Source organism: Balaenoptera borealis, assembly GCF_965194805.1.
Source record: "Balaenoptera borealis genome assembly, chromosome: 11".
NCBI lineage: Eukaryota > Metazoa > Chordata > Mammalia > Artiodactyla > Balaenopteridae > Balaenoptera > Balaenoptera borealis.
Window position 1 is genome coordinate 93244893 of NC_138868.1, and position 26341 is coordinate 93271233.

General features: G+C 39.0%; 2 protein-coding genes across 4 annotated transcripts in view; one reads left to right on the forward strand and one right to left on the reverse strand.

Moving 5' to 3' along the window:
* On the forward strand, positions 1-23507 carry LOC309606645 (centrosomal protein of 78 kDa-like; the record flags this gene model as incomplete). Its single annotated transcript, XM_082343938.1, is given in 9 exon segments — positions 1-10; positions 14314-14449; positions 14543-14699; positions 19482-19547; positions 19551-19559; positions 20791-20957; positions 21781-21952; positions 22277-22324; positions 22868-23507. Coding segments are annotated over 9 exon segments (1329 nt in total). The 3' UTR covers positions 23432-23507.
* LOC309606447 (uncharacterized protein) overlaps positions 22788-26341 on the reverse strand; it is a 37112-nt gene continuing 33558 nt past the window's right edge. For 2 of the 3 annotated variants that reach the window (XM_082343573.1, XM_082343572.1), the window contains one exon: positions 22788-23057. The gene's annotated coding sequence lies outside the window, so the exon portion shown is untranslated. Of the gene's footprint in view, positions 23058-23198; positions 23286-26341 lie in introns of all 3 variants that reach the window. The other variant, XM_082343574.1, reaches the window with a different exon arrangement.

Sequence of the window (26341 nt, forward strand, 5' to 3'; positions counted from 1 at the left end):
ATGGGTGGAGGTGAGCGCTGGGACTTCTTATTCTGCCATCTTCAAATCTCGGGAACCACAACTTTGTTGAACATTTTTATGACCTATTTACTAAGAGTAAATGTACTAACACTTTATTACTATAATATTAAGATTTTATGAAATATATATAGGGGAAAAATAAAATAATTATTCTCTGCTTTAGGTATGGAAAGTGTTTTCCAGCATGCTGAATATTAAGGAAAAAAGTAAAATTTTCTTTTCTTTTTTTTAAAAAAAATATTTATTTATTTGGTTGCTCTCCGTCTTAGTTGCAGCAGGCGGGCTCCTTAGTTGCGGCATGCAAACTCTTAGTTGCGGCATGCGTGTGGGATCTAGTTCCCTGATCAGGGATTGAACCCGGGGCCCCTGCATTGGGAGCACGGAGTCTTAACCGCTGCACCACCAGGGAAGTCCCAAAAGTAGAATTTTCTACGAACATTTTCTGTTAAACATAATGCATGTCCAATCAATGTCAGTCTGATTATGGTCTCATTTAGGAGTTGGGACTCCACTCTTTTTTGAATTTTTGTTCATATATTAACTTCCAGATGATATGAAGCTGGTAAAGATATCTAATGTGTCTGAAGAAAAGAATCAGAATCCAAAATATCTCACCTGGCTGTGATAATGAGCTAATGTGACAATATCTAGTAAGGAAAGAAAATAAAATCTAGTGCTCAGGTTCAAAGCCACACAAGTATGAAGAGGTAGGATAGGAGCAAAGGAACATTAATGTCAGTAAAAAGCATTTTAATCTGTGGGTTCAAGATTCTTAAAAATGTTCATAACCATTTATCTTAATAAATCCTCAAATTTTGGTATGAGCACTTTCATCCTAGCATTATCAATAAGAGCAGAAAGTATAAACAACATAAAAATATAACAGCACAGGAATCGTCAAATAATTCTTACAGATATATGACAATTTTTAAGTTATTAAAACTCATATAAGGCTAATTACACGGGAAAATGCTCAGAATATAATACATGAAAATAGAAGATGCAAAATTCCACATATGTACTAAAATTCTAACTTTGAAAAAAAACCTATAATTTTATCTCCTACTCTGAATAGGGGAAAAAACTGGAAGAAAATCTTCAAAATGTTATCAGTGCTTGAATGTGTTCGGTAGAAAATGGGATAATTTTTACTTTTTATTCGTTTAAAATATTTTAAAACTCATCTACTCATTGAAGAAAATCTAAACATCGTGTTAAATCATACATTAGAAAATGAATGTTCTTTATATTCTCCTCTCTGCCACCTCCTAGAAATCCACTGTTCACCGTTTGCTTTATTCTCCTCTGTTTTCTGGGTATACATTAAAGGATATATGAAGGAGTTTCTCAAATGTGGTGGATATATCAGTTACATCAAAATAACCTAGAGTGTTTATTAAAAAGGCAGACTTCCAGGCTCCAACCTGTGAAGACTCTGATTTCACAGGTCAGGAATTAGGTCCCAAATCTGCCTATTCCAAGTATCCCAGGTGATTTTTATATGTATTAGTGATTGAGAACCCTTAGGAGCATGTGCTTTAGAACCCAACAGGTCCTGCCACATACGAGCTGTGAGAGACTTTGGGTGCATTACTAACCCTGCTGGGTCTTAGTTTCCTTATCTGTAAAATTAGGATAGAAATAGTAGCATCTGCATCATAGTTATGGTAGGGATTAAATACGATCATACATGTAAAATATAATATAGTATAATGTATTACACACGAAAGCACTCAATAAATGTAATAAGACCTAATACTTATATAATGCTTACTGTATGTCAGGCACTGTTCTATGCACTTTACATAGATGTATACATTTAACGCTGGAATTAAATCCCTCCTTGTGGAGATCTTAAGTATCATTTAAACTTCTCATCTTAGAAAAGGAGGAGTCAAAAGTGGCCAATAGGAGTGAAACACTAAAAGGAAAAAAATGACGATGCAGAAGATAGAAGGGGGAAAATTTCCAGAATCATTTTCTTGATAACGAGAGGGGATGGCCCCTAGTGCACAAATGGAGAGGGGCTGGCCTTTGCTAGCAGCATGGGCAATCACACACAGAAGTGGAATGGATACAGTGCAGCAGATGGGCTGTTGGAAGTGAAAGTTCTCTTCTGATTGCTCCTCCTCTCTGGCTGAAGTTGGAAGCTAGCTGATAGTTAGGATGTTGTGAGGTTTAAGAAGAAAGGAAAAAAGAAGAAGATATTTTTGATGGAGGGAGAGTGAAGGGACTAAGGAAATGTATTATGATTCTTAGGCAGCCCAAGGACCCACTTGAGACTAGTGATCCTGAATTTTTTTTGAGACTACTCAGCATAGCTAAGGAAACTAAGATTCAGCAGAGTTAAGTAATGTGCCTAAGGTGTCACAGCTCATGAGTGGCAAGACCTATTTGGTTCTAAAACCACATTCAGCTGCTCAGGCACAAACACTGAATAGGTATAGAATAGAATGTAACCTAGGTTGCGGTTTTGCTGAGGGAGGTGAGCATAGATGTAAAAGAGTGAGTATGATGATTGACCGTAGGATTAAAGCTGAATTTGGAGGGTGAAGAACAGCGTAAGATAATAGGATCAAAGTACTGTATGTCTGGGTAAGAGTCTAAGGATTGTTGGAGTCAAATACAAGAGGGGGGACTTCCCTAGTGGCGCAGTGGTTAAGAATTCGCCTGCCAGGGCTTCCCTGGTGGCGCAGTCGTTGGGAGTCTGCCTGCCAGTGCAGGGGACACGGGTTCGAGCCCTGGTCCGGGAAGATCCCACATGCCGCAGAGCGGCTGGGCCCGTGAGCCACAATTGCTGAGCCTGCGCGTCTGGAGCCTGTGCTCCGCGGCAAGAGAGGCCGCGACAGTGAGAGGCCCGCGCACTGCGATGAAGAGTGGCCCCCACTTGCCATAGCTGGAGAAAGCCCTCGCACAGAAACGAAGACCCAACACAGCCATAAATAAATAAATAAATAAAATTTAAAAGAATAAGGCTTAAAAAAAAAAAAAAAAAGAATTCCCCTGCCAATGCAGGGGACACAGGTTTGAGCCCTGGTCTGGGAAGATCCCACATGCCGCGGAGCAACTAAGCCTGTGCGCCACAACTACTGAGCCTGCGCTCTAGAGCCCTTGAGCCACAACTACTGTGCTCTAGAGCTCTCGAGCCGCAACTGTAGCCCGCATGCCTACAGCCCGTGCCCATGCACCACAATGAAGAGTAGCCCCCGCTCACCGCAACTAGAGAAAGCCATGCGCAGCAACGAAGACTCAATGCAGACAAAAATAAATAAATAGATAAATAAATTCATAAAAAAATAAAAATAAAATATTTAAAAAAATACCAAAAAAAAAAAAAAAAAAGATACAAGAGGGACCAAGTTGAGAGATAGAAGGAAGCGTCTGGAGGGTGAAATTGGTAATGACAATGGCTAAATTATGATCAAGGGGGAGAATAGTTGAGGTAGGGCAGAGGACAGGATCACTGGAAAATAAGAGGTAAGAGAACTGAGAAGCCAGGCATTCCAGATGCTTTTGATGTCCTAGTCATATCTCCTTGACCTACTTCTGGTTTCAGCAACAGCTATGGTAGAAGACATTTCAGACTCCCTCTGACATCTTCCTACCTGAAAAGGGCACCTCTTCTGCTTTCACCTCAAGGTCTTCTCTGAAAGCTCAGGAGCCTGCTAGGTTCACAGGCAAGAACAAAGTACAGCAAGTATGAGGAAGATATGCTTCAGGGAACAACCCTCAACCAGTAGGGTTAGAAGTCAGTGAATAAGTGCCCCAGCCTCTGGTCCTTTGACAGACAATTTTGTGAGACACTCAGGATGCTTCCTGGAGTTCTCACTGGACTTGAATACCCTCCCCCCTTTTTTTTTCATAGTGGTGACCTTGATGCCACACCTTTACAGAGGCTTTTCCTCTTTCCCTCTATCTTACTCTCCTTGCTCCCTGGTTCCTGCTTCCTGGGTTACCTCCCAAATAAACCACTTGTATCCAAAGTCCTTGTTTCAGGGTCTACTTTCAGGAGAAACCTTACTAAAACATCAGGGTACTCACAATCTTCTGTGAATATTGAAATCACTAAGAATTATGACAGGAGTCATGTTGGAGAGAATGATAGAGAGTCAGGACCTAAATTAAGGAATGAGGGAGTATGACCTGGGGGCGGGGTTCAGTGCATGATTGTGACAAAGAGCGTTAATGGATGGATAGTCCATTGACACCAGACTCAAAGGTGAGTGCTTTTAGGGAGAAGGGGAGGAGGATGATTTGGAAGTGGCAGTGGGGAGAAAAGAAGACCAGCACACGAACTCAGGCTCAGTGGTACGTCAGCCATAACTTGAGAGAGATGCAGGAGAAGCACTGACTTCAGAGGAGAATCAAGTTTCACTTAGAATAAGAAAGTAAAAGACTATTAAGAGAAGAGTTTGAGTCTACGGAGGATTTTACTGCCTGTCCAGAGGCTTGCAGGTTGGGCAAAGGGGAGATAGAATCAGAAGGGTAAGTGCTGAGGTGTATCTGGATAAGGGGTAATACTAGATGTTGGGGTTCCTTGTGGAGACTGACATAACAAAGCTAAAGGCATAATGAGATTGGTTTTAATGGTGGAAGGGCAGATAATAGGGGTGTGTCAGGCAGTAGGGAAGGGTAGGGACCTTGCCAGAAACACACAGAGCTCTAGGGTCCCCTTCTCTGCTGCAGTTGAAAGTGCGGAAGCTGGGAAGGGCCGCTTCTACTTCACTCAAATCCACAGGGTTCTTGGGAATTCTCTTGACCTTTACTAGAGGGGGCAGGGAACCCGGGGAGAGACATGGGCTTATCTGAGGTACTGAGAATTCTGGAGAACAAAAATTTTTTTTTTGGTCGTGCCACAAGGCTTGTGGGATCTTAGTTCCCTGACCAGGGATCAAACCCATGCCCCCACCCCCTGCTTTGGAAGTGCGATGTCTTAACCACTGGACTGCCAGGGAATTCCCTGGAGAACAAATGTTAATAACTAGTTTGGGGCTAGTCTTCTCAAAGCAACTGGTGAATAGTCACCTGTTCTTTTAAGATCTTTCATTAACAATTGTTAACTAATGCCTGAAGCTTATGCCTCAATTATATTTTCTATACAAGGATGAATTAAATAATATGGGCTTATGATATTCTATTTATATTACAGAAAATCCCCCAAAAGCCAAAAAATAGCAAAAGTGTCCAAAGGTTAAAAATATTGCAAAACAATACTGTAAGTCCCCACGATTATTAATTCTTGAAAAACCAGTGATTAGGTACGTGATTTCTGGAACAAATAGATATTTTAACCAACGTGTGGGGTTGACCAACTTCTTTCCTGTGAACTTGCTTGGGGTCAAATTATATTCCACCATATCAGCTAGTTTTGTTGATTGACAGAACTGAGACTAGATTCAAGTCTTCAGATTTGTGATTTAATGTTTTTCTTGTCTTAAGGATGGTTTCAGAAAAAAACAAAACAGACAAATACTCAAGGCACGTTTTGCTTGTTCTGTGAGGCTGAACTTTCACTCCTGGACCTGATTCTTATCTCTTCTGAGGCTGCCTCACTGAAAACTCAAACTCTAGTTCCTCTTTGCCCCCTGTCCACAGCAGTGAATCTCCCCTGCCTTACTCTCATGATGTACCCTAACTCTCTTCACATAGGAGAGGAGGGATTAAACCAGAGATGACTGCAGATTTTTGGACTTTTTTGCTGGACCCATTTGCATATCCTCTGGACCTCTTTCCTCCAGTGCCCAAATCAAGCTCATCCTTTCTCTCTTACTCTCCCAGTAAGTAGAGTCGCCAGCAGTTGGAAACACTTCTCCATGAAGAGAGAAGACAAGTCAGAGGTTTTAACTCCGGGATCCTTAACCTTGCATTCTGGAGCCCTCCAGCGACCACTGTTGGTCTTGCGGCAACTGTGATGGAAAGTGTTCAAAACAGCATCTCACTAGCTCCCCCCATGTGGCATGTCAGTTAGCTACAGTGGCAGGAGCTGCCATCTGAGGTCACATTGACTTTTTGGCTTAAGGGGGATGTAAAAGGCCCTGAAAGAAACACATACAGGCACGAAATCACTTCTAATACTTGTTTCATTATCTATCATTACACAATTATTCACTTTCCCAATACCAGGAAAAAACTTTACCTTGCCTAATCAAGTGCTAAGTAGAACAAAAATTAGCAGTTTTTGGCCAGTTATAACGCTTTATTCATGCTATCACTTGGAGACTTCATCTAATTAGAATTTTTTTTATTGGAGTACAATTGCTTTACAATGTTGTGTTAGTTTCTACTGTACACCGAAATGAATCAGCTATATGTACACATATACCCCCTACCTCTTGGACATCCCTCCCACTCCCCTCCCCCAATCCCACCCATCTAGGTCATTACAGAGCACCGAGCTGAGCTCCTTGTGCTGTACAGCAGCTTCCCACTAGTTACCTATTTTACTTCTGGTAGTGTATATATGTCAGTGCTAATCTCCCAATTCATCCCACCCTCCCCTTCCCCACCCTGTGTCCGCATGTCCATTCTCTACATCTGTGTCTCTATTTCTGCCCTACAAATAGGTCCATCTGTACCATTTTTTGATTCCACATACATGTGTTAATATACGATATTTGTTTTTCTCTTTCTGACTTATTTCACCCTGTATGACAGACTCTAGGGCCATCCACATCTCTACAAATGACCCAGTTTTGTTCCTTTTTAACGGCTGAATAATATTCCACTGTATATATGTACCACATCTTATTTATACATTGCTCTGTTGATGGACATTTAGGTTGCTTCCATGTCCTGGCTATTGTAAATAGTGCTGCAATGAACATTGGGGTACATGTAACTTTTTGAGTTATGGTTTTCTCTGGGTATATGCCCAGTAGCAGGATTGCTGGGTCATATGGTAGTTCTATTTTTAGATTTTTAAGGAACCTCCATACTGTTCTCCATAGTGGCTGTATCAATTTACATTCCCACCAGCAGTGCAAGAGGGTTCCCTTTTCTCCACACCCTCTCTTGCATTTATTGTTTGTAGATCTTTTGATGATGGCCATTCTGACTGTTGTGAGGTGGTACCTCATTGTAGTTTTGATTTGCATTCTCTAATAATTAGTGATGTTGAACATCTTTTCATGTGCCTCTTGGCCATCTGTATGTCTTCTTCAGAGAAATGTCTATTTAAGTCTTACGCCCATTTTTTTGATTGGGTTGTTTGTTGTTTTGATATTGAGCTGCATGAGCTGCTTGTATATTTTGGAGATTAATTCTTTGTCAGTTGTTTCATTTACAAATATTTTCTCTCATTCTGAGGGTTGTCTTTTTGTCTTGTTTATGGTTTCCTTTGAGGTGCAGAAGCTTTTACATTTAATTAGGTCCCATTTGTTTATTTTTGTTTTTATTTTCATTACTCTAGGAGGTGTGTCAAAAAAAATCTTGCTGTGATTTATGTCAAAGAGTGATTTTCCCTATGTTTTCCTCTAAGACTTTTATAGTGTCTGGTGTTACATTTAGGTCTTTAATCCATTTTGAGTTTATTTTTGTGTATGGTGTTAGGGAGTGTTCTAATTTCATTCTTTTACATGTAGCTGTCCAGTTTTCCCAGCACCACTTATTGAAGAGGCTGTTTTTTCTCCATTGTATATTCTTGCCCCCTTTGTCATAGATTAGGTTACCATAGGTATGTGGGTTTATCTCTGGGCTTTCTATCCCATACCATTGATTTATACTTCTGTTTTTGTGCCAGTACCATACTGCCTTGATTAGTGTAGCTTTGTAGTATCTCCTGAAGTTGAGGAGCCTAATTCCCCCAACTCCGTTTTTCTTTCTCAAGATTGCTTTGGCTATTCGGGGTCTTTTGTGTTTCCATATAAATTGTAAAATTTTTTGTTCTAGTTCTGTGAAAAATGCCATTGGTAATTTGATAGGGATTGCATTGAATCTAGATTGCTTTGGGTAGTATAGTCATTTTCACAGTACTGATTCTTCCAATCTGAGAACATTGTGTATCTCTCCATCTGTTTGTGTAATCTTTGATTTCTTTCATCAGTGTTTTATAGTTTTCTGAGTACAGATCTTTTGCCTCCTTAGGTAGGTTTATTCCAGGTATTTTATTCTTTTTGTTGCAATGGTAAATGGGAGTGTTTCCTTAATTTCCCTTTCTGATTTTTCATTGTTAGTGTATAGGAATGCAAGAGATTTCTGTGCATTAATTTTGTATCCTGCAACTTTACCAAATTCATTGATTAGCTCTAGTAGTTTTTTGGTGGCATATTTAGGAATTTCTATGTATAGTATGATGTCATCTGCAAACAGTGACAATTTTATTTCTTCTTATCCACTTTGTATTCCTTTTATTTCTTTTTCTTCTCTGATTGCTGTGGCTAGGACTTCCAAAACTATTTTGAATAATAGTGGTGAGAGTGGACATCCTAGTCTTGTTCCTGACCTTGGAGGAAATGGTTTCAGTTTTTCACCATTGAGAATGATGTTTGCTGTGGGTTTGTCATATATGCCCTTTATTATGTTGAGGTAGGTTCCCTCTATGCCCACTTTCTGGAGAGTTTTTATCATAAATGGGTGTTGAATTTTGTCAAAAGCTTTTCTGCATCTATTGAGATGATCATATGGTTTTTACTCTTCAATTTGTTAATATGGCGTATCACATTGATTGATTTGCATATATTGAAGAATCCTTCCATTCCTGGGATAAATCCTACGTGATCATGGTGTATGACCCTTTTAATGTGTTGTTGTATTCTGTTTGCTAGTATTTTGTTGAGGTTTTTTGCATCTATGTTCATCAGTGATACTGGTCTGTAATTTTCTTTTTTTGTGATATCTTTGTCTGGTTTTGGTATCAGGGTGATTGTGGCCTTGTAGAACAAGCTTGGGAGTATTCCTCCCTCTGCAATTTTTTGGGAGAGTTTGAGAAGGACAGGTGTTAACTCTTCTCTAAATGTTTGATAGAATTTGCCCGTGAAGCCATCTGGTCCTGGACTTTTGTTTGTTGCAAGATTTTTAATTACAGTTTCAGTTTCATTACCTGTGATTGGTCTGTTCATATTTTCTATTTCTTCCTGGTTCAGTCTTGGAAGGTTATACCTTTCTAAGAATTTGTCCATTTCTTCCAGGTTGTCCATGTAATTGGCATATAGTTGCCTATAATAGTCTCTTATGATCCTTTGTATTTCTGCAGTGTCAGTTGTAATTTCTCCTTTGTCATTTCTAATTTTATTGATTTGAATCCTCTCCCTTTTTTCTTAATGAGTCTAGCTAAAGGTTTATCAATTTTATTTATCTTCTCAAAGCACCAACTTTTAATTTTATGCTATTGTTTTCTTTGTTTCTATTTCATTTATTTCTGGTCTGATCTTTATGATTTCTTTCCTTCTACTGACTTTGGGTTTTCTTTGTTCTTCTTTCTCTAGTTGCTTTAGGTGCAAGGTTAGATTGTTTATTTGAGATTTTTCTTGTTTCTTGAGGTGAGATTGAATTGCTATAAACTTCCCTCTTAGAACTGTTTTTGCTGCATCGCATAGGTTTTGGGTCATTGTGTTTTCATTGTCATTTGTTTCTATGTATTTTTTGATTTCCTCTTTGATTTCTTCAGTGATGTCTTAGTTATTTAGTAGCGTATTGTTTAGCCTCCATGTGTTTGTGTATTTTATAGTTTTTCCTGTGATTGATTTCTAATCTCAGAGCATTGTGGTAGGAAAAGATGCTTGATACATTTTGTATTTTCTTAACTTTACTGAGGCTTGATTTGTGACCCAAGATGTGATCTATCCTGGAGAATATTCCGTGTGCACTTGAGAAGAACATGTATTCTGCCACTTTCAGGTGGAATGTCCTATAAATATCAGTTAAGTCTTCTGGTATATTGTGTCATTTAAAGCTTGTGTTTCCTTATTTACTTTTTTTTTTTTTTTTTTTTGGCTGCATTAGGTCTTTGTTGCTGCTCACACAGGTTTTCTCTAGCTGAGGCAAGCAGGGGCTACTCTTCGTTTCGGTGTGCGGGCTTCTTTCTCATTGCAGTGGCTTCTCTTGTTGTGGAGCATGGGCTCTAGGCATGCGGGCTTCAGTAGTTGCAGCACACGGGCTCAGTAGTTGTGGCTTGCGGGCTCTAGAGCGGCACAGGGTCCGTAGTTGTTGTACATGGGCTTAGTTGCTCCGTGGCATGTGGGATCTTCCCAAACCAGGGATTGAACCCGTGTCCCCTGCATTGGCAGGCAAATTCTTAACTACTGTGCCACCAGGGAAGTCCCTCCTTATTTACTTTCTGTCTGGATGATCTATCCATTGCTGTAAGTGGGGTGTTAAAGTCCTCCACTATTATGGTGTTACTGTTGATTTCCCCTTTTATCATTTGCCTTATGTACTGAGGTGCTCCTATGTTGGGTGCATAAATATTTATAATCTTCTTGGATTGATCCCTTGATCATTATGCAGTGACCTTCCTTGTCTCTTGTAACAGTCTTTATTTTAAAGACTTTAGACTTTTTAAAATCTGATATGAGTATTGCTACTCCAGCTTTCTTTTGATTTCCATTTGCATGGAATATCTTTATCCATCCCCTCACTTTCAGTCTGTATGTGTCCCTAGGTCTGAAGTGGGTCTCTTGTAGACAGCATATATATAAGTCTTGTTTTTGTATCCATTCAGGAAGCCTGTGTCTTTTGGTTGGAGCATTTAATCCATTCACGTTTAAGGTAATTATCGATATGTATGTTCCTATGACCATTTTCTTAATTGTTTTGGGTTTTTTTTTTTTTTTTTTATTAATTAATTAATTTATTTATGGCTGTGTTGTGTCTTCATTTCTGTGCGAGGGCTTTCTCTAGTTGTGGCAAGCGGGGGCCACTCTTCATCGCGGTGCGCGGGCCTCTCACTATCGCGGCCTCTCTTGTTGCGGAGCACAGGCTCCAGACGCGCAGGCTCAGCAATTGTGGCTCACGGGCCCAGTTGCTCCATGGCATGTGGTATCTTCCCAGACCAGGGCTCGAACCTGTGTCCCCTGCATTGGCAGGCGGATTCTTAACCACTGCGCCACCAGGGAAGCCCTTTGGGTTTGTTTTTGTAGGTCCTTTTCTTCTCTTGTGTTTCCCACTTAGAGAAGTTCCTTTAGCAGTTGTTGTACAGCTCGTTTGGTGGTGCTGAATTCTCTTAGCTTTTGCTTGTCTATAAAGCTTTTGATTTCTCCATCGAATCTGAATGAGATCCTTGCCGGGTAGAGTAATGTTGGTTGTAGGTTCTTCCCTTTCATCACTAAGTATATCATGCCACTCCCTTCTGCCTTGTAGAGTTTCTGCTAAGAAATCAGCTGTTAACCTTATGGGAGTTCCCTTGTATGTTATTTGTCGTTATTCCCTTGCTACTTTCAATAATTTTTCTATCTTTAATTTTTGCCAATTTGATTACTATGTGTCTCGGTGTGTTCTCCTTGGGTTTATCCTGTATGGGACTTGCTGTGCTTCCTAGACTTGGGTGGCTATTTCCTTTCCCATGTTAGGGAAGTTTTCGACTATAATCTCTTCAAATATTTTCTCTGGTCCTTTCTCTCTCTCTTCTCCTTCTGGGACCCCTATAATGTGAATGTTGTTGCGTTTAATGTTTTCCCAGAGGTCTCTTAGGCTGTCTTCATTTCTTTTCATTCTTTTTTCTTTATTCTGTTCTGCAGCAGTGAATTCCACCATTCTGTCTTCCAGGTCACTTATCCGTTCTTCTGCCTCAGTTATTCTGCTATTGATTCCTTCTAGTGTAGTTTTCATTTCAGTTATTGTATTGTTCATCTCTGTTTGTTTGTTGCTTTATTCTTCTAGGTCTTTGTTAAACATTTCTTGCATCTTCTTGATCTTTGCCTCCATTCTTTTTCTGAGGTCCTGGATCATCTTCACTATCATTATTCTGAATTCTTTATCTGGAAGGTTTCCTATCTCTGCCTCGTTTAGTTGTTTTTCTGTGGTTTTGTCTTGTTCCTTCATCTGGTACATAGCCCTCTGACTTTTCATCTTGTCTATCTTTCTGTGAAAGACAATAGTGTATTAAATAGAAGTTGTTACGAGTGTTTATGAAGTCAAAAAAAAGCTTATGATTGTCTGCCAATTGTTATTTCAAGAGAGTGATATTTTAATAATCAAATAGTATATACAAAGAAGTTAAGATTTGTGATATCACACTAATTAGATATTATTATTAAAAATTTATATCATATGTAAAGCATTCTTAAAATAGCTAAGTTGACTTTTGCTATGATATTAGAAATGGAAATATATATAAATAAAACATGTATATGTAAAACATATTAGGAATTCTGTAAAATTAGTACCTGGTGGTATATAATAGGGCATCATGGAATGAGACGAAAACAAACTTTTTTTTTTATTTAGCATGATTAAACAAAGTGGAAACGTAACTGAAGTATACAAGCTCATTGAGCTATTTTAAGAGTAATTTTGTTTCTTGGGCTTTTTTTTGTATTTGCCTCAGTTATTTGGAGACATAGAGGTAAGCCAAATCAGTATCTGGGTATATACCTAGATCCAGATGAGTATAGGGGTGAAATAATGGTGTGAATTGTGTCACATTTATATTGTAATTATGTATGCCTAAAAAAAGATGGGAACTTTTATTAGAAATTTTTTTTATCTCCTAACAAGAAAAGTGTAATTAAAAATTTTTTTAATAAAAATGTATTTGCTTTAGTTTCTGAAAGTAAAGGAAGGGTATACACAGACAAACCACATGCATACAAACATTTTTTTTGATGGTAATTAAGTTAAAAAACACAATAAAATAGCACAAAATGAACTGAGCTCCTATATATTTTTAAGAGGCATGTAAGTCACCCAGGATCGTGTGGTGATTATCAATAAGCTACACTCTATGAAATATTTGTTCTATATTACCACATACACTCCATTTTACCCTGCATCCTAATGCTGCTAAAATATAGTAGAAAGCAGCAGCATAGTACAGGGAGATCAGCTCAGTGCTTTGCGATGACCTACAGGGGTGGGATAGGGAGGGTGGGAGGGAGGCTCAAGAGGGAGGGGATATGGGGACATGTGTATGCATATGGCTGATTGGCTTTGCTTTGTAACAGAAACTAACAGAATTGTGAAGCAATTATACTCCAATAAATATCTATTAAAATAAATAAAATAACATAAATATCATAACATAAAATATAGTAGATTTGAAGGATAAATATAACCATTTTAACCTATGATGTTTGTTTTCAGTAAATTCAAATTAAATATTTAAATGTGAATTTTAATATGTGGCTTGTTCTAAATAAAATATTACCACGTAGGTCTAATTTTTGCAACCAAATATTTCATATAAAGATACTTGCCTCTTTACTACTGAAATATAGGGTAGGTCTCCACATTTCACTCTTTTATCCAGTGGGTTTCATTTGTTTTTTTGTGTTTTCTATATGAAATCAAAGGAGCAGTGAAGGTTGACAGGCTTATAGGAGATAATATTGACTCACCAACCACCCAGCAACTTGCAGCCTTATAACTTTTATTGTTTTTACATAGAAAAATTCATCTTAAATTGAAATTTTGGTCTAATTCTGAAGATTCTGTTTGGCAGAATTCATGGGTGTATCTGTGTTTCTCTGTCCTTGAGATTCAGAAATGCCAAAGGTGTTCTAAGATTCAGTAAACTTGAGTGTTTCTGCATGATACATAAAATGTATCATACTTTGGGATTATTTTAAAAATTTATTTTTGCATTTCTGCACATCTCAATACTTCTGTTTTAGTAAAAATAACTTGTTACTGTAGAGAACTTATATTTTTTTAAAATGCTGGCTTATGTAAAACCTTTGTACCAAACGATCCTCTTTTTTTTTTTTAATTTTTATTTATTTATTTATTTATTTTATTTTTGGCTGTGTGGCTCTTCGTTTCTGTGCGAGGGCTTTCTCTAGTTGTGGCGAGCGGGGGCCACTCTTGATCGCGGTGCGCGGGCCTCTCACTATCGCAGCCTCTCTTGCTGCGGAGCACAGGATCCAGACGCGCAGGCTCAGTAGTTGTGGCTCACGGGCCCAGTTGCTCTGCGGCATGTGGGATCTTCCCAGACCAGGGCTCGAACCCGTGTCCCCTGCATTGGCAGGCAGATTCTCAACCACTGCACCACTAGGGAAGCCCAAACGATCCTCTTTTTAATGGCCTTGGCATCATTGTCAAGTGCCTGTTTGATTCCTTTCAAAGTGTAACCGTGTGACAGTTGCTCTGTAGACCTTTGGTGCATCTTGATTCCTTCTTTTCATGCTTTGTCAAACATAGGCTTGGCTGCAAAGAAACCTGTAAGTAATGGAAGGAAACACTCTGCTGGTAAAGAATGTTATGCTCCTGAACCTCTACCACCTGGTGTGTCTGGTTTCCTGCCGTGGCGTACTGCAGAACGTGCAAAAAGGAACAGGTAATGGGCTTGCATTGCCTGTCTTTTTCAGTCGTTCAGAATTCTTTATTTTGGAACTTCTATTATGTGGGCGGTCTCTGGTGCTTTCTATAGAGGAAAAAAGATAACTCACACATGGCTTCTGCCTAATGAGCCCTCTCAGGAAGAAAAACAAAAAGTAATTGGGAGTTTCAAGTTGCTTCTCAAGTGTCACAACAGAGGTAACCCCGTGGGAGTCTTGAGGAGACTAAAATTATCACCAATTGTGCAGGTGAGAAAAGTTTCACTAAAGGCAGGTGTAGTTGAGCCAAGCCCTACAGCACAGAAGTAGGAATTTGGGTATGTACGAATGGGAAAAAAGACATTTTAGGCATGGGAAATAGTTTAATGCAGAATGGATGAGAAATATGCATTAGACCTATTCTAAATCAACTGGCTTATTAACTCAGTAAATCAGATTTAGTGAGTCAAACTAGCTTTACCTGACTACTTATCCAGGGGATAGCTGTTCATAGTAATTTTTGTCACAGAACAGTAAATAAAATTGTTGAACTATAGCTTTAGGCTTGCTAAGTGAAATAGATTGCTCTAGATGATTTTCAAGTGACTTACTTGGTAGTATTCACGAAATTGGGGATTAACAATTGCTTAAGAAAACAAAGAGAACTGATTTTAAATAGTACTTGAAGTAGTTACTGTGTAAAATATCTGTTCAGTTGCTCATGTTAAATGGATGTTTATAATCCCCATTGGACAACCGACTACTTTTTGGCAGATGGTAATGTGAATTGTTGTGGCATAAATTATAGCGTTGAATCCCCAGTCTTTGCACTTGAGTTTAACAACTCTGTGGTTTCCTATCTTCTTCTGGAGACACTTAATCTCAGGTCCATCCTCGTCACAGAGAGTGGTAGATTAGAGAACGATTAATATCACCATTTAAAGAAGTTATATAGCCTCAGAGAATCTGAACTTTTACAATATAATCTAAAAGAGAAATTTAATTACTAATTATAAGCAAAAAAATTGCACATTAAAGAAGATGACAAGTTTTCATCTATCCAGTTAGAGAAAAACACACAGTCTGTCTTTCAAACACGTACATTTTGTATTGGCAGGGATTTTTCTTATTAAGCAATTATTTATTGACCGTCTACTTTGTGCTAGGCACAGGTGCTGGGGATAAACACTTAATAAAATACGCCCCCTATCTTCTAATAACTTGCACTCTAAGTGAGGAAGTAAGCCAACAGTTATAGTAGAGGTTATATACCACCGCTGATGGCAGTATAAAATCTCAGAAACCTTTTGGAAAGAAGTTTGGAGATAGGTACCTCAGAGCCTTAGAAATGTTCATTTGCTTTGATCTCAAACTCATTTTTATGGATTTATTGCAAGAATGTTATTCTCAATATGGAAAAAAGCATTCATGCATAAAAACGGTCATTTTGTCTTATAATATTGAAAAGTTGGAAAGAATTTAAATGTGTAAAATGGTTAACCAGTAAACCCACTCAGTGGAATATTTTGTAGCCCACACAAAAAAATCAAGGTTATGAATCCCCTGATTATATGAGAAATGATTGATTTCAATGTTAAATGGAGAAAAGTTGAACATAAAATTTGATATCCAATATGATGGGAGCTTTGTCCCAGAAAAATCACCCTAGCCAGTGTACAGAAGGGAGGAAGGAGAGCAGATGACAGGAAGGAAAATTATTCCAAAGCCTTATCATTAGTCTTATTTAAGTAATGGAATATCAAGCAATTTTACTTTCTAACTTTTTTGGTTCCATATTTCCATGTAAGGGACATGAATTATGAATACTTTGTAGGAGGAGGGTACCCTTTTTCACAAAAATTTAACACTGTGTTCTAATTCCCTCCATTAGAGGGAGAAAGTATTTCATGTAATTGCACTTTGATGTGCTATTTAGAACCAGTCAGGAATTTTAGTCTACTTTCCTCTGACTGTGGTGAGAGTTTTTTGTTTGTTTGCTTATTTGTTTAGAATTTCTTTGCAATCAGTTTTAGAAGATTGATTAAACCATTATATTAAAAGTAGAGGAATTTTGCAATTTTTTCCCCTTTTTCCCCATTGAAAACTTGACTGGCTTTAGTAATGAAACATTAAAGAATTTGAAGTTCTTAGGCTCTCAATTTTTTAAACATGTTCTGAATATAAAGATATATGTTCATTGAGCAAATGCTTGAAAACAATGAACAACTTATTGAAGGAAATAAAAGCCACCTCTGCATGTACACACACCTAATCTGCTCTTTTGTCTTAAAAAAGTATCAAAAATATTTTGCTATGTCACTGAATACTCTTCTACATCAGAGAATTTGATTAAGCTTATGCATCATCTCCCAGGAAAAACACACAGATATATTTTGAATGTAGAACTCCTGAAGCCCATTCATTAACTCTGGTGGAGACTTCCTGTCATTCTTTTCTTAGTGGCTTCATAGCGCATTCCTTCAGATGGTGAGCTGTTTTTATTGAAACCAATCCCAATTTGGAGGCTCTTAGCTTTCTTCTAGGGTTTGGTTATAAACAATCTTATGACATCACGTTGGTAGATAAATCTTTGTCCACATCTTTGATTTCCTTAGGGTAAACTCCTGATGTAGGATTGTTGTTAGGTACCAAAAGCTACTCTCCAGAAAGTGACACCAGTTCCTCTCCCAATGATGGCATATAATAGAGTTCCTCATTCTTTAAGTGATTGTTCAAAGCAGTTAAAATGTATAAATATACCTTACTGTTCTCTTAAGTATTCTGATTGTTTATCGCTGCATAAGAAACCACCCCGAAACAGTGGCCTAAAACAATGACAATCATTTATTTTGTTCATGAACCTGGAGGTTGAGTAGAATATTAATTCTTTTACTACACTCTTACTGACTGAAAACAATACCTATTAGACTAGCTCACAGTTCTGCAGGTCAGAAGTGCAGGCACAGCGTGACTGGGTTTCCTGCTCAGATACACACGGGAACATGTGGTTTCCCTCCTGAGAGTGTTAAAGCACGTGAAATTTAAGTGTAACACACTGAGCCCCAAATGTTGGATGTTCACCATAGTTTGTGTGGGTCACAGAGCTGAAATCGAGATGTCAGTCTGGCTGTGTTAGCATCCAGAGGCTCTGGGAAAGAATGGCTCCAAGCTTCTTCGGCTTGTTGGCATAATTCAGATTCTGCAGTTGCAGGACAGAGGTCCCCATTTCCTTGCTGGCTGTCAGTCGGGGGACAGTCTCAGCTCCTAGACGCCTCTCGCTTGCCTTCCCTGCCACAGCATTGGACTTCTTCAGAGCCAGCAATGGAGAGTCTCCCTCTTGTCCCTTTTGTACTTCAATTCAGGAAGAGTTCAGGTCCTTTTCATGGGGTGCCTGAGTAGGTCACATCCACCTAGAATAATCTCCCTATCTTAAAAAAATCAACTGATTTTGAACCTTAATTCCGTCTGCAAAATCCCTTCACTGCCGCACCTAGATTTAGAGTTTGATTGGATAAGTGGAAGGTTTGTGCACTTCAGTTAAGTAGGAGTCTTAGGGGCTCTGTTAGAATTCTGCCTATTGCAAGCAGTGTCCCCACCTCAAGGACTGAAGTGTCTTAGTTCCTAAAACTCCTAAGAGAGTTTATCAGTGTTCATTTTATTTTATTGACCTTGGTGAATGGGAAGACTACCACCTCCGTGAACAGGAATGGCACCCAGCTTCCTGAGTCCACAGTGTGGCTTGCTACTTAGTGGTGTGACCTTGGCTGTGCTGCTCTACTTACTCTACTTCTCTGCCTCTGTTTCCCTCATCTGTAAAATAACACGGAGTTAGTGATTGTTCTTTCCTCGTAAGGTTTGTTTTTTTTTTAATAAATTTATTTTATTTATCTATTTTTGGCTGCGCTGGGTGTTTGATACTGCTCACAGGCTTTCTCTAGTTGCGTCGAGCGGGGGCTACTCTTCGTAGTGGTGTGCAGGCTTCTCGTTGCGGTGGTTTCTCTTGTTGCAGAGCATGTGCTCTAGGCGCGCAGGCTTCAGTAGTTGTGGCACGCGGGCTCAGTAGTTGTGACACAGGGGCTCTAGAGCATAGGCTCAGTAGTCGTGGCGCACGGGCTTAGTTGCTCTGAGGCACGTGGGATCTTCCAGGACCAGGGCTCGAACCCATGTCCCCTGCACTGGCAGGCGGATTCTTTTTTTTTTTTTTTTTTTTTAATGTTTTATTTATTTATTTATTTTTATATATTTATTTTTGGCTGTGTTGGGTCTTCGTTTCTGTGCAAGGGCTTTCTCTAGTTGCGGCAAGCGGGGACCACTCTTCATCGCGGTGCACGGGCCTCTCACTATCGCGGCCTCTCTTGTTGCGGAGCACAGGCTCTCAGACGCGCAGGCTCAGTAGGTGTGGCTCACGGGCCCAGTTGCTCCGTGGCATGTGGTATCTTCCCAGACCAGGGCTCGAACCCGTGTCCCCTGCATTAGCAGGCAGATTCTCAACCACTGCGCCACCAGGGAAGCCCTGGCAGGCGGATTCTTAACCACTGTGCCACCAGGGAAGCCAAGCCCCCTCTTATGGTTTTGATAATTAGATTATTTAATGCCCAGGGAACTCCAGGAAGAGTGCTTGACTGTAAATTGCTTTAAAAGTGATTACTTTTTAAAAATATGCTTTTGAATCTGCAATTATGCAATTCAGGTATGTTAAGCATGTTCATTAATAGGACTTCCTACTATAGAGAGACCCACAAATAAAAATAGAATTTTTCTTTCTTGGTCTTAACTATTTATTTCTGACTTGCTATGTTATACACATATGCCTTTTATGGTGGGCTGCCACAAATTTATGTTGGAAAAAGTAGAATTTAAATAAATCTTTACTATGCTAATTTGATAGATTTTGATAATTCATTTCACTAGCATGGTATGATATTACCAGTAGCAGACTAAAATCTGAATTCACTTCTGGCTATGCCCTTAAATCCTGATGAGTCCTATAGCTGGAAAGGCTTTTGGATATTATGCTACGAATTAGTTATAACATTTACTCTGTTTGTTTAGGAAAAACTGGAGGAGTGCCTAAAGCAGTTAAAGGAGGAAAGAGTAATAAGACTTAAGGCTGATAAATGAGTCAATGAAGTAAACAATTTCTTATACTTTTGAGAGTGTTTTGGTTTTATTTTGATTTGATTTTAAGCCATATACACATAGTTTGTAAACTTTAAAACTGTAATATGTTGCAGATTGGTTGTATCATATGGACTTTTGCATTTACTGGTATTTAGTGATCATATGATCTATATTCCAGAAAGTATGTTTTTAAAGATGTGAAAATCTCGTTTTGTGTGTGTGTGTGTGTGTGTGTGTGTGTGTGTGTGCTTTCTTATGACATTAGCTTATTTTCTGTTCATGATTCTTTGATTCAAGAAAGCACTTTTTGTGCATATACTGTATATACAGTAGCATAAAAGACATGATGAGACTCTCCTGGCAATGAATTAGGAAAGTGAATCATTTAAATAAATTTAAGATATTGGAAAACTTCTAAGAATGCAATGAAAGATAAAAATATATACTATAAGAATTACATTAGGTAATGTGCATGAAAGCAGGGCATAATCTAAAAAGTTCTATATAAATATACTTTATCATAGGTTGAGCGTAGGGAGGAATTTTTCAAAGTGCATCCACTGGATTGGTGGACACGCATTCAATAAATGTTGAGCACCTGCTTATATAAGGCAAAAGGGGCATCATGAACATAACAGCCTTCCTGAGAAATACTAGAGTTGAGCTTATAGGGGTTTTAAGTGCATAGATGATGAGCGGAAGGGGAAGAGTGCACGGGAGTGAATATTTTCAAGAAGCCAAAGAAAATATTGGTGATCGTACATTTAATAAATCGGGTTGGGTATGATTTAGGACTTTTAAATGTAAGCATTAGATATTTTGCTTACTAAAGTTAATTCTTAACATTCAGCAGAGTTGTAATATGTTTTGTTCAAATCAGATTCTATAATTCACTTTCTAATTTAAGGGAAACTTAAAGCAGGTAATTTTCTAATGTGGAATGAGGCTCCATTATGAATTGAACCAGTTAGAAATGTGATCTTTTGTGAAAGATCATTAATAAAACGATAACTTTGGTTTATTTATATACCATCTAAGTGTTATATAGGAAACTTTGTTGGGTGCCTGGGGGTTTTGGTTATTATGTGATATGGTCTCTGTCTTTACTGGTGGAGAGTTAGGTTAATTACAGATTAATTACATTTTGAGTGTTTTAGTTTTGTTCCTTGAAACTAGACAAGACTACTTTTGATGACAATGAGAAAAAATCATGTCAGACATTTTCAGTCTTCTTTTATAGCTGGAACATGAAAATGCCCAGTTAAGAAATATAAATTTCTCTTTGTCTGAAGCCCTTCATGCCCACTCATTGACAAGCATGATCCTGGATGATGAAGGTGTTTTGGGCAGCACTGAGAATTCTTTCCATAAGTTCCATGCTTCCTTGGATCTCCTTAAAGATGCTGGGTTAGTTCATTTCTCTTCATGGCGTTCTCCTCTTTGCGACTATAATGGTAGTTTGCTGAGGAACTGGAGCAATTTTCATCACTTACGTGGCCATATTTAGCCAAATTTAGTGCAATTATAGGTAATATAATAGACGTTTTAAAATGAGGAATTAAATTTTTTAAGAAATGCAGATAGGGGAGCCTGCTTTGGTAGAGTGGGGAGCCCATTATAAAGCAGTAACCTGTAGACAGAGTAATTAGTAGGTATAGTTTTTTGTAAAGACTAAATTGAGGGCAGTTTTCATTGAAAATATTCAGGAATGGATAAGAATTTTCCTATCTTTCATTTATTTTGCTTGTTTGATAAGTTTGAATTAAAGTTATTTTTGTCTTAGACATAAAAATTATGATTAATCTGCAGGGAAGATATAGGTCAGTGGTTCTCAACTGGGAGCAATTTTGCTGAAAGAGGGAAGTGGAGATTGATAGTTGATGGAGTGGTGTTTTGTCAGTGAATGAACTGGTGTTGGGAAGGAAGGAACAAACACATTCTTGGAAACTGGAGGAAAGGTGGTAAAGAAGTGTGGGAATGGAGGTGTGGCAGGCAGTGGATGGCGTGCATGGTACATGTTGAACCTGCTAGTGAGACAGTGGGATGTCTCCTAGAGGATGAATCTGGAAAGGGCTGAGAATTTGGGGGAGAGAGAGGCTAGTAGTCTGGAGTAGGATGTTGGCTTTTAAGATTTTAGAAGTATTTCATGATTGTAGGTCTGGGGAAATCTAAACTGCTCTTATGTGATTATAATAACCTTCGTCTTTTCTCCTTTCCTCCTCTGGTCCAGGCTTGGGCAGCTGGCCACAATGGCTGGTATAGATCAGTCAGATTTTCATTTACTAGGTCGTCTCCAGATGAATTCCACTGTTAGTAGTCTACCTAAAGAAGAAAAGAAGGCACTTGAAGAAGAAAAATCAGAATCAAAGCAGAGTGCCCCAGTACAAATGCAAAATCTCCAAGTAAGTGGACAGGACAGCACTTAATGATTCTAAGAGTGATTAGCAAAAAGGAAATGACCAAGTCAGAGAGAGAATAATAATGGTCAGTCTCTAATAGTTCATATGCTCGGGAGCTAGAAGACTCTGGGGTCCTCTCCAAATCTGAGATTATAGTAAATGTGGGCCCATTTCATGATACTGTATTGTTGTACATAAGAAAACTGGAAGTTCTTTAGAAAATTTATGAGTTAAAGCAAACTCTCCTTAATGAAGAAAGAAAACATTAAAGAAAATATTCCAAATTTTAAATTGTATAAATGTCTATTCTATTCATATTTTATCTAGGTTTCTATTTGTATGCAGTCAGCTTACAATGAAGGAACACTAATGAAGGTACACGTACTGATATAATTTTTAAAATAAGTAATCTTGACATAGCTAATATGTAAGATATTATAGTGACTCACCTGGTCATGGGAATGGGAGGGGAAACCTGTCAGCTTTTCCTCTAGCCTTACTTGGAACCCCCTTCGCCCACCTCAGCCAATCTCAGACTGGTCTTGGGAACTGACAGCTTGAGAACACAGTCTGGTCACAAACTATATGCTGTTTACATGTGCCTGGAGGATAGAAAAGAAATTAATTTTCTTACAGAGTAGAGTTTCATTTTTAGTGAGGGAAAGGAAATGGGTAATAACTACCCCAATCACCAAAGTCTGAAAATGTAGAGGACATAGCCTTGGATATAGCTAGGTTAAGCTGAGAATCACTTGGCAAGATATAATTAGAAAAAACTGGCTCTGAAATCTTCTGAATAATCAATTGACTGTGTTAATAATAAGATCACAGAGTAACATTGAAGTTTGAACTCTACTTTTTAATGGTTGGCTTTGTTCATCACTGAATTTTTGTCTTGTCTTTTGTCTTTCCCTCCAGTTTCAAAAAATTACAGGTGATGCTGGGATTCCTTTGCCTCTCGACTCCTTCCATGTCCCAGTCTCTAGTCAGGAAGCCTTAGAAACTTCCAAAGACAACCTGGGGGTCCCAGTCACAGAGCAGCGGCACGAGTCTTTTGAAGATTTCATTGCTAGAACATGCTCTCCTTCAGCAGACATCATTTCTGGAACTGGAAGTCAAAGAAAAGAAGAGGAATTATCTAGAAATAGCAGGTCTTCTTCAGAGAAAATGAGCAAAGCAGGTGAATATACCAAAAAATACTCTGCTAAGGAACAACCTGGGAAGGACCTGCATTCCTGCACTGACTCACCTGTAAAGCAGAAAAGCAAAGGAATTGGGCAAAATAATTCTTTGCTTAATGAACCAATTAGAAGTGAGTCTTCGAAAAAACACATTTCTGTTAAGAAAGAGAGTAGAATAGTGACTGTTTCATCAAAGACAACTAAAAGTAAACTCAGTCTACTAGAACATTCTGAAAGTGATACTCTTGGATCTGATTGTGAATTTCCAGAAACCATCCATACTCCATCATGCCTAACATAGGTCTAAATCTTTTACAATCTTTTAAAATTATGTTTTTGCCTTCAAATTTTAATAAATTACTTATGTTTTTATTATAGCATATGGTGTTTTAAAATACTTGACTGGAAGCCATTAGAGAAAGATTTATCTATACTTTTTTATTATAATGAAAGTTTTGGTGTATTTTTCCTCGTGACACTTTGCACCATTCATTCAGCTAGTGTTTACTGAGGGCTTCATATGTACGGTACTTCTCTGGGTGCTATTGCTTTCAGCAGTGAACAAAATAAAGCCTTTACCCTCCTGGAACTAACACTCTGTGGTGGGAGAAAACATAAACAACAAAACAGGGTAAGGGGTAAAAAGAGATGGGAATAATAAATGGAATAGTTTTGCCATTTGGTTAAATGTCAAACTATTATAAATCATATGGCCAGAAGCCATTGACATATTTTAATTCACAATAACCAGCGAGCCTCAAACATTTACCAAGGCACTTAACCGTGTTTATGGATTACAGCAACACTATGAGGTAGGGAATTATTACCACCCCCTTTTTATAGATGAGGAGTCTGAGGAGACATTATGTGAGTTACCCAAAATTACACAGCTATAAGTAAGTGGTAAGCTGGGATGTGACCAGAACCCATGCTCTTTTTTTTAATGTATGGACTTTATTATGTTTCATTTGTTTCTGATTTATGTGATTTTTTTTTAAAAGATTTTTTTTGATGTCGACTATTTTTAAAGTCTTTATCGAATTTGTTACAGTATTGCTTCTGTTTTATGTTTTGGTTTTTTGGCCACAAGGCATGTGGGATCTTAGCTCCCCGACCAGGGATCGAACCCTCACCCCCTCCATTGGAAGGCGAAGTCTTAACCACTGGACCACCAGGGAAGTCCCCCTTATGTGATGATTTTTATGGCAGTTTTTTTAAATTTTATTTTTTATTGATGTATAGTAGAATTACAGTGTTGTGTTAATTACTGCTGTACAGGAAAGTGACTCAGTTATACATTTATATACATTCTTTTACATATTCTTTTCCATTACAGTTTATCACAGGATATTGAACATAGTTCCCTGTGCTATACAGTAGTACCTTTTTGGGGTTTTTTAAATACATCCACTTTTTTTTTAATAAATGTATTTATTTATTTTTTTATTTTTGGCTGTGTTGGGTCTTCGTTGCTACACGCAGGCTTTCTCTAGTTGCACTGAGTGGAGGCTTTTTTGAGGTGCGTGGGCTTCTTATTGTGGTGGCTTCTCTTGTTGCGGAGCACGGGCTCTAGGTGCATGGACTTCAGTAGTTGTGGTACACGGGCTTCAGTAGTTGTAACTCGCAGGCTCTACAGAGCAGGCTCAGTAGTTGTGGCGCACGGGCTTAGTTGCTCCACGGCATGTGGGATCTTCCCGGACCAGGGCTCGAACCCGTGTCCCATGCATTGGCAGGCATATTCTTAACCACTGCGCCACCAGGGAAGTCCCACGTAGGACCTTTTTGTTTCTCCATCCTGTATATACACCAGTTTGAATCTGCTAATCCTAAACTCCCAATCCAACCCTCTCCCACCACCTCCCCCTTGGCAACCACCAGTCTATTCTCTATGTCCTTGGTTATGTTTCTCTTTCACAGATAGGCAGAACCCAGGCTCTTAATTACTTTGTTATCCTGTTTCCTTGTTAAGAGAGGAAGGGTTTAAGGAAGGCACTGAGAGAGAAGCCAGTGAGTACTAGAAGTGCAAAACAGTGGGACTGTCAGAAAGCACACCTGTCTCCTTCCCCCATCTGAGCAGAATTTTTAAATGGCAGAGTATGTAAGAGTATGTGATGACACATCTCTGGATTAAATTATGTCTCCCTGGTAAAACATGCACAGATAAGTCTTTAGTTCAATCAGACTGAAAGGTGAGATCAGAGAAAAGCTGGAGTGTCAGATTTCTTCTAAAAGGTCCTGCCTGATTGTTACTAAGAGGACTACTAGAGTACTAGTTAGTTCATTCGTCATGGACTGAGTGTTAGAGGAGTGAAACAATGAGCAAGATGTAGCGTTGGCCCTTTAGCAGTGGAATGAGAGGGGAAGACACACAGCAGATATCTCATCCTGCATGTGACATGCTGTGACGGGCATATTCAGGGCGTTTAGTCAGTGTTTGTGGAAGAAGAGGGGGAGCTGTGAGGCAAAGAAAAGTCATCGAAAGAGGCAGTCCCTAAGCTAAGTCTTAAAGGACTCGTGAAAAACTGGTGAGTCAGCCGGTGAAGGGCAAGGACACTCAAGGCAGAGAGGACAGCGGAAGTCCAGAGCCGTGAGTGTGCGAGGGGTGTGTTACGGAGCCACAGGCACAGGCTCTGGAGCATCAGTGCAGTGTCACCAGGCAGTGGCAAGCGCCGCTAAAGGAGGCAGCGAGGAGGAGGGGAGCGGGTCTTAGCCATCCATGTGCATGGAGCTGGTTTCCTCAGAAAATAGCTAAGAATGGAAAGGACAAGTTCAGGTGGCATTTTAGACCACTGACGTCAGTATGGATGAGGAATTTGAAGAAGCCTGGAGACAATTATGCCCCACTCTTCTGAGGAGCAGTGTTTTTTATTTTCAAGTGGAACTTTCACGCTGCCACCTCCTTTCCTGCCCCTACTGCAAGGTTTATAGGCCGGCAGAAGGGAGAACCTGGCTTAAGTAAAGTTAATCAGGTTTGCTTACTGTACAGCTTCTCGGGGCTGCTGTAGGCTACTGTTCATTCTGGATCATCACAGCAGGCGTATGGTACACAGCCATCCTCAAAGCTATTTGACTCTAGAGTCCTTTTTTAATAGAACTGCCTAACAACTGGTTCCACCAAACAGCAATTTGGTAACTTCTAGACCAGGTAACAGCAAGAAGAAAGGGGTCTGAAATAAGATATAGATGAAGGGAGGAAATAAGTTCTAATTGT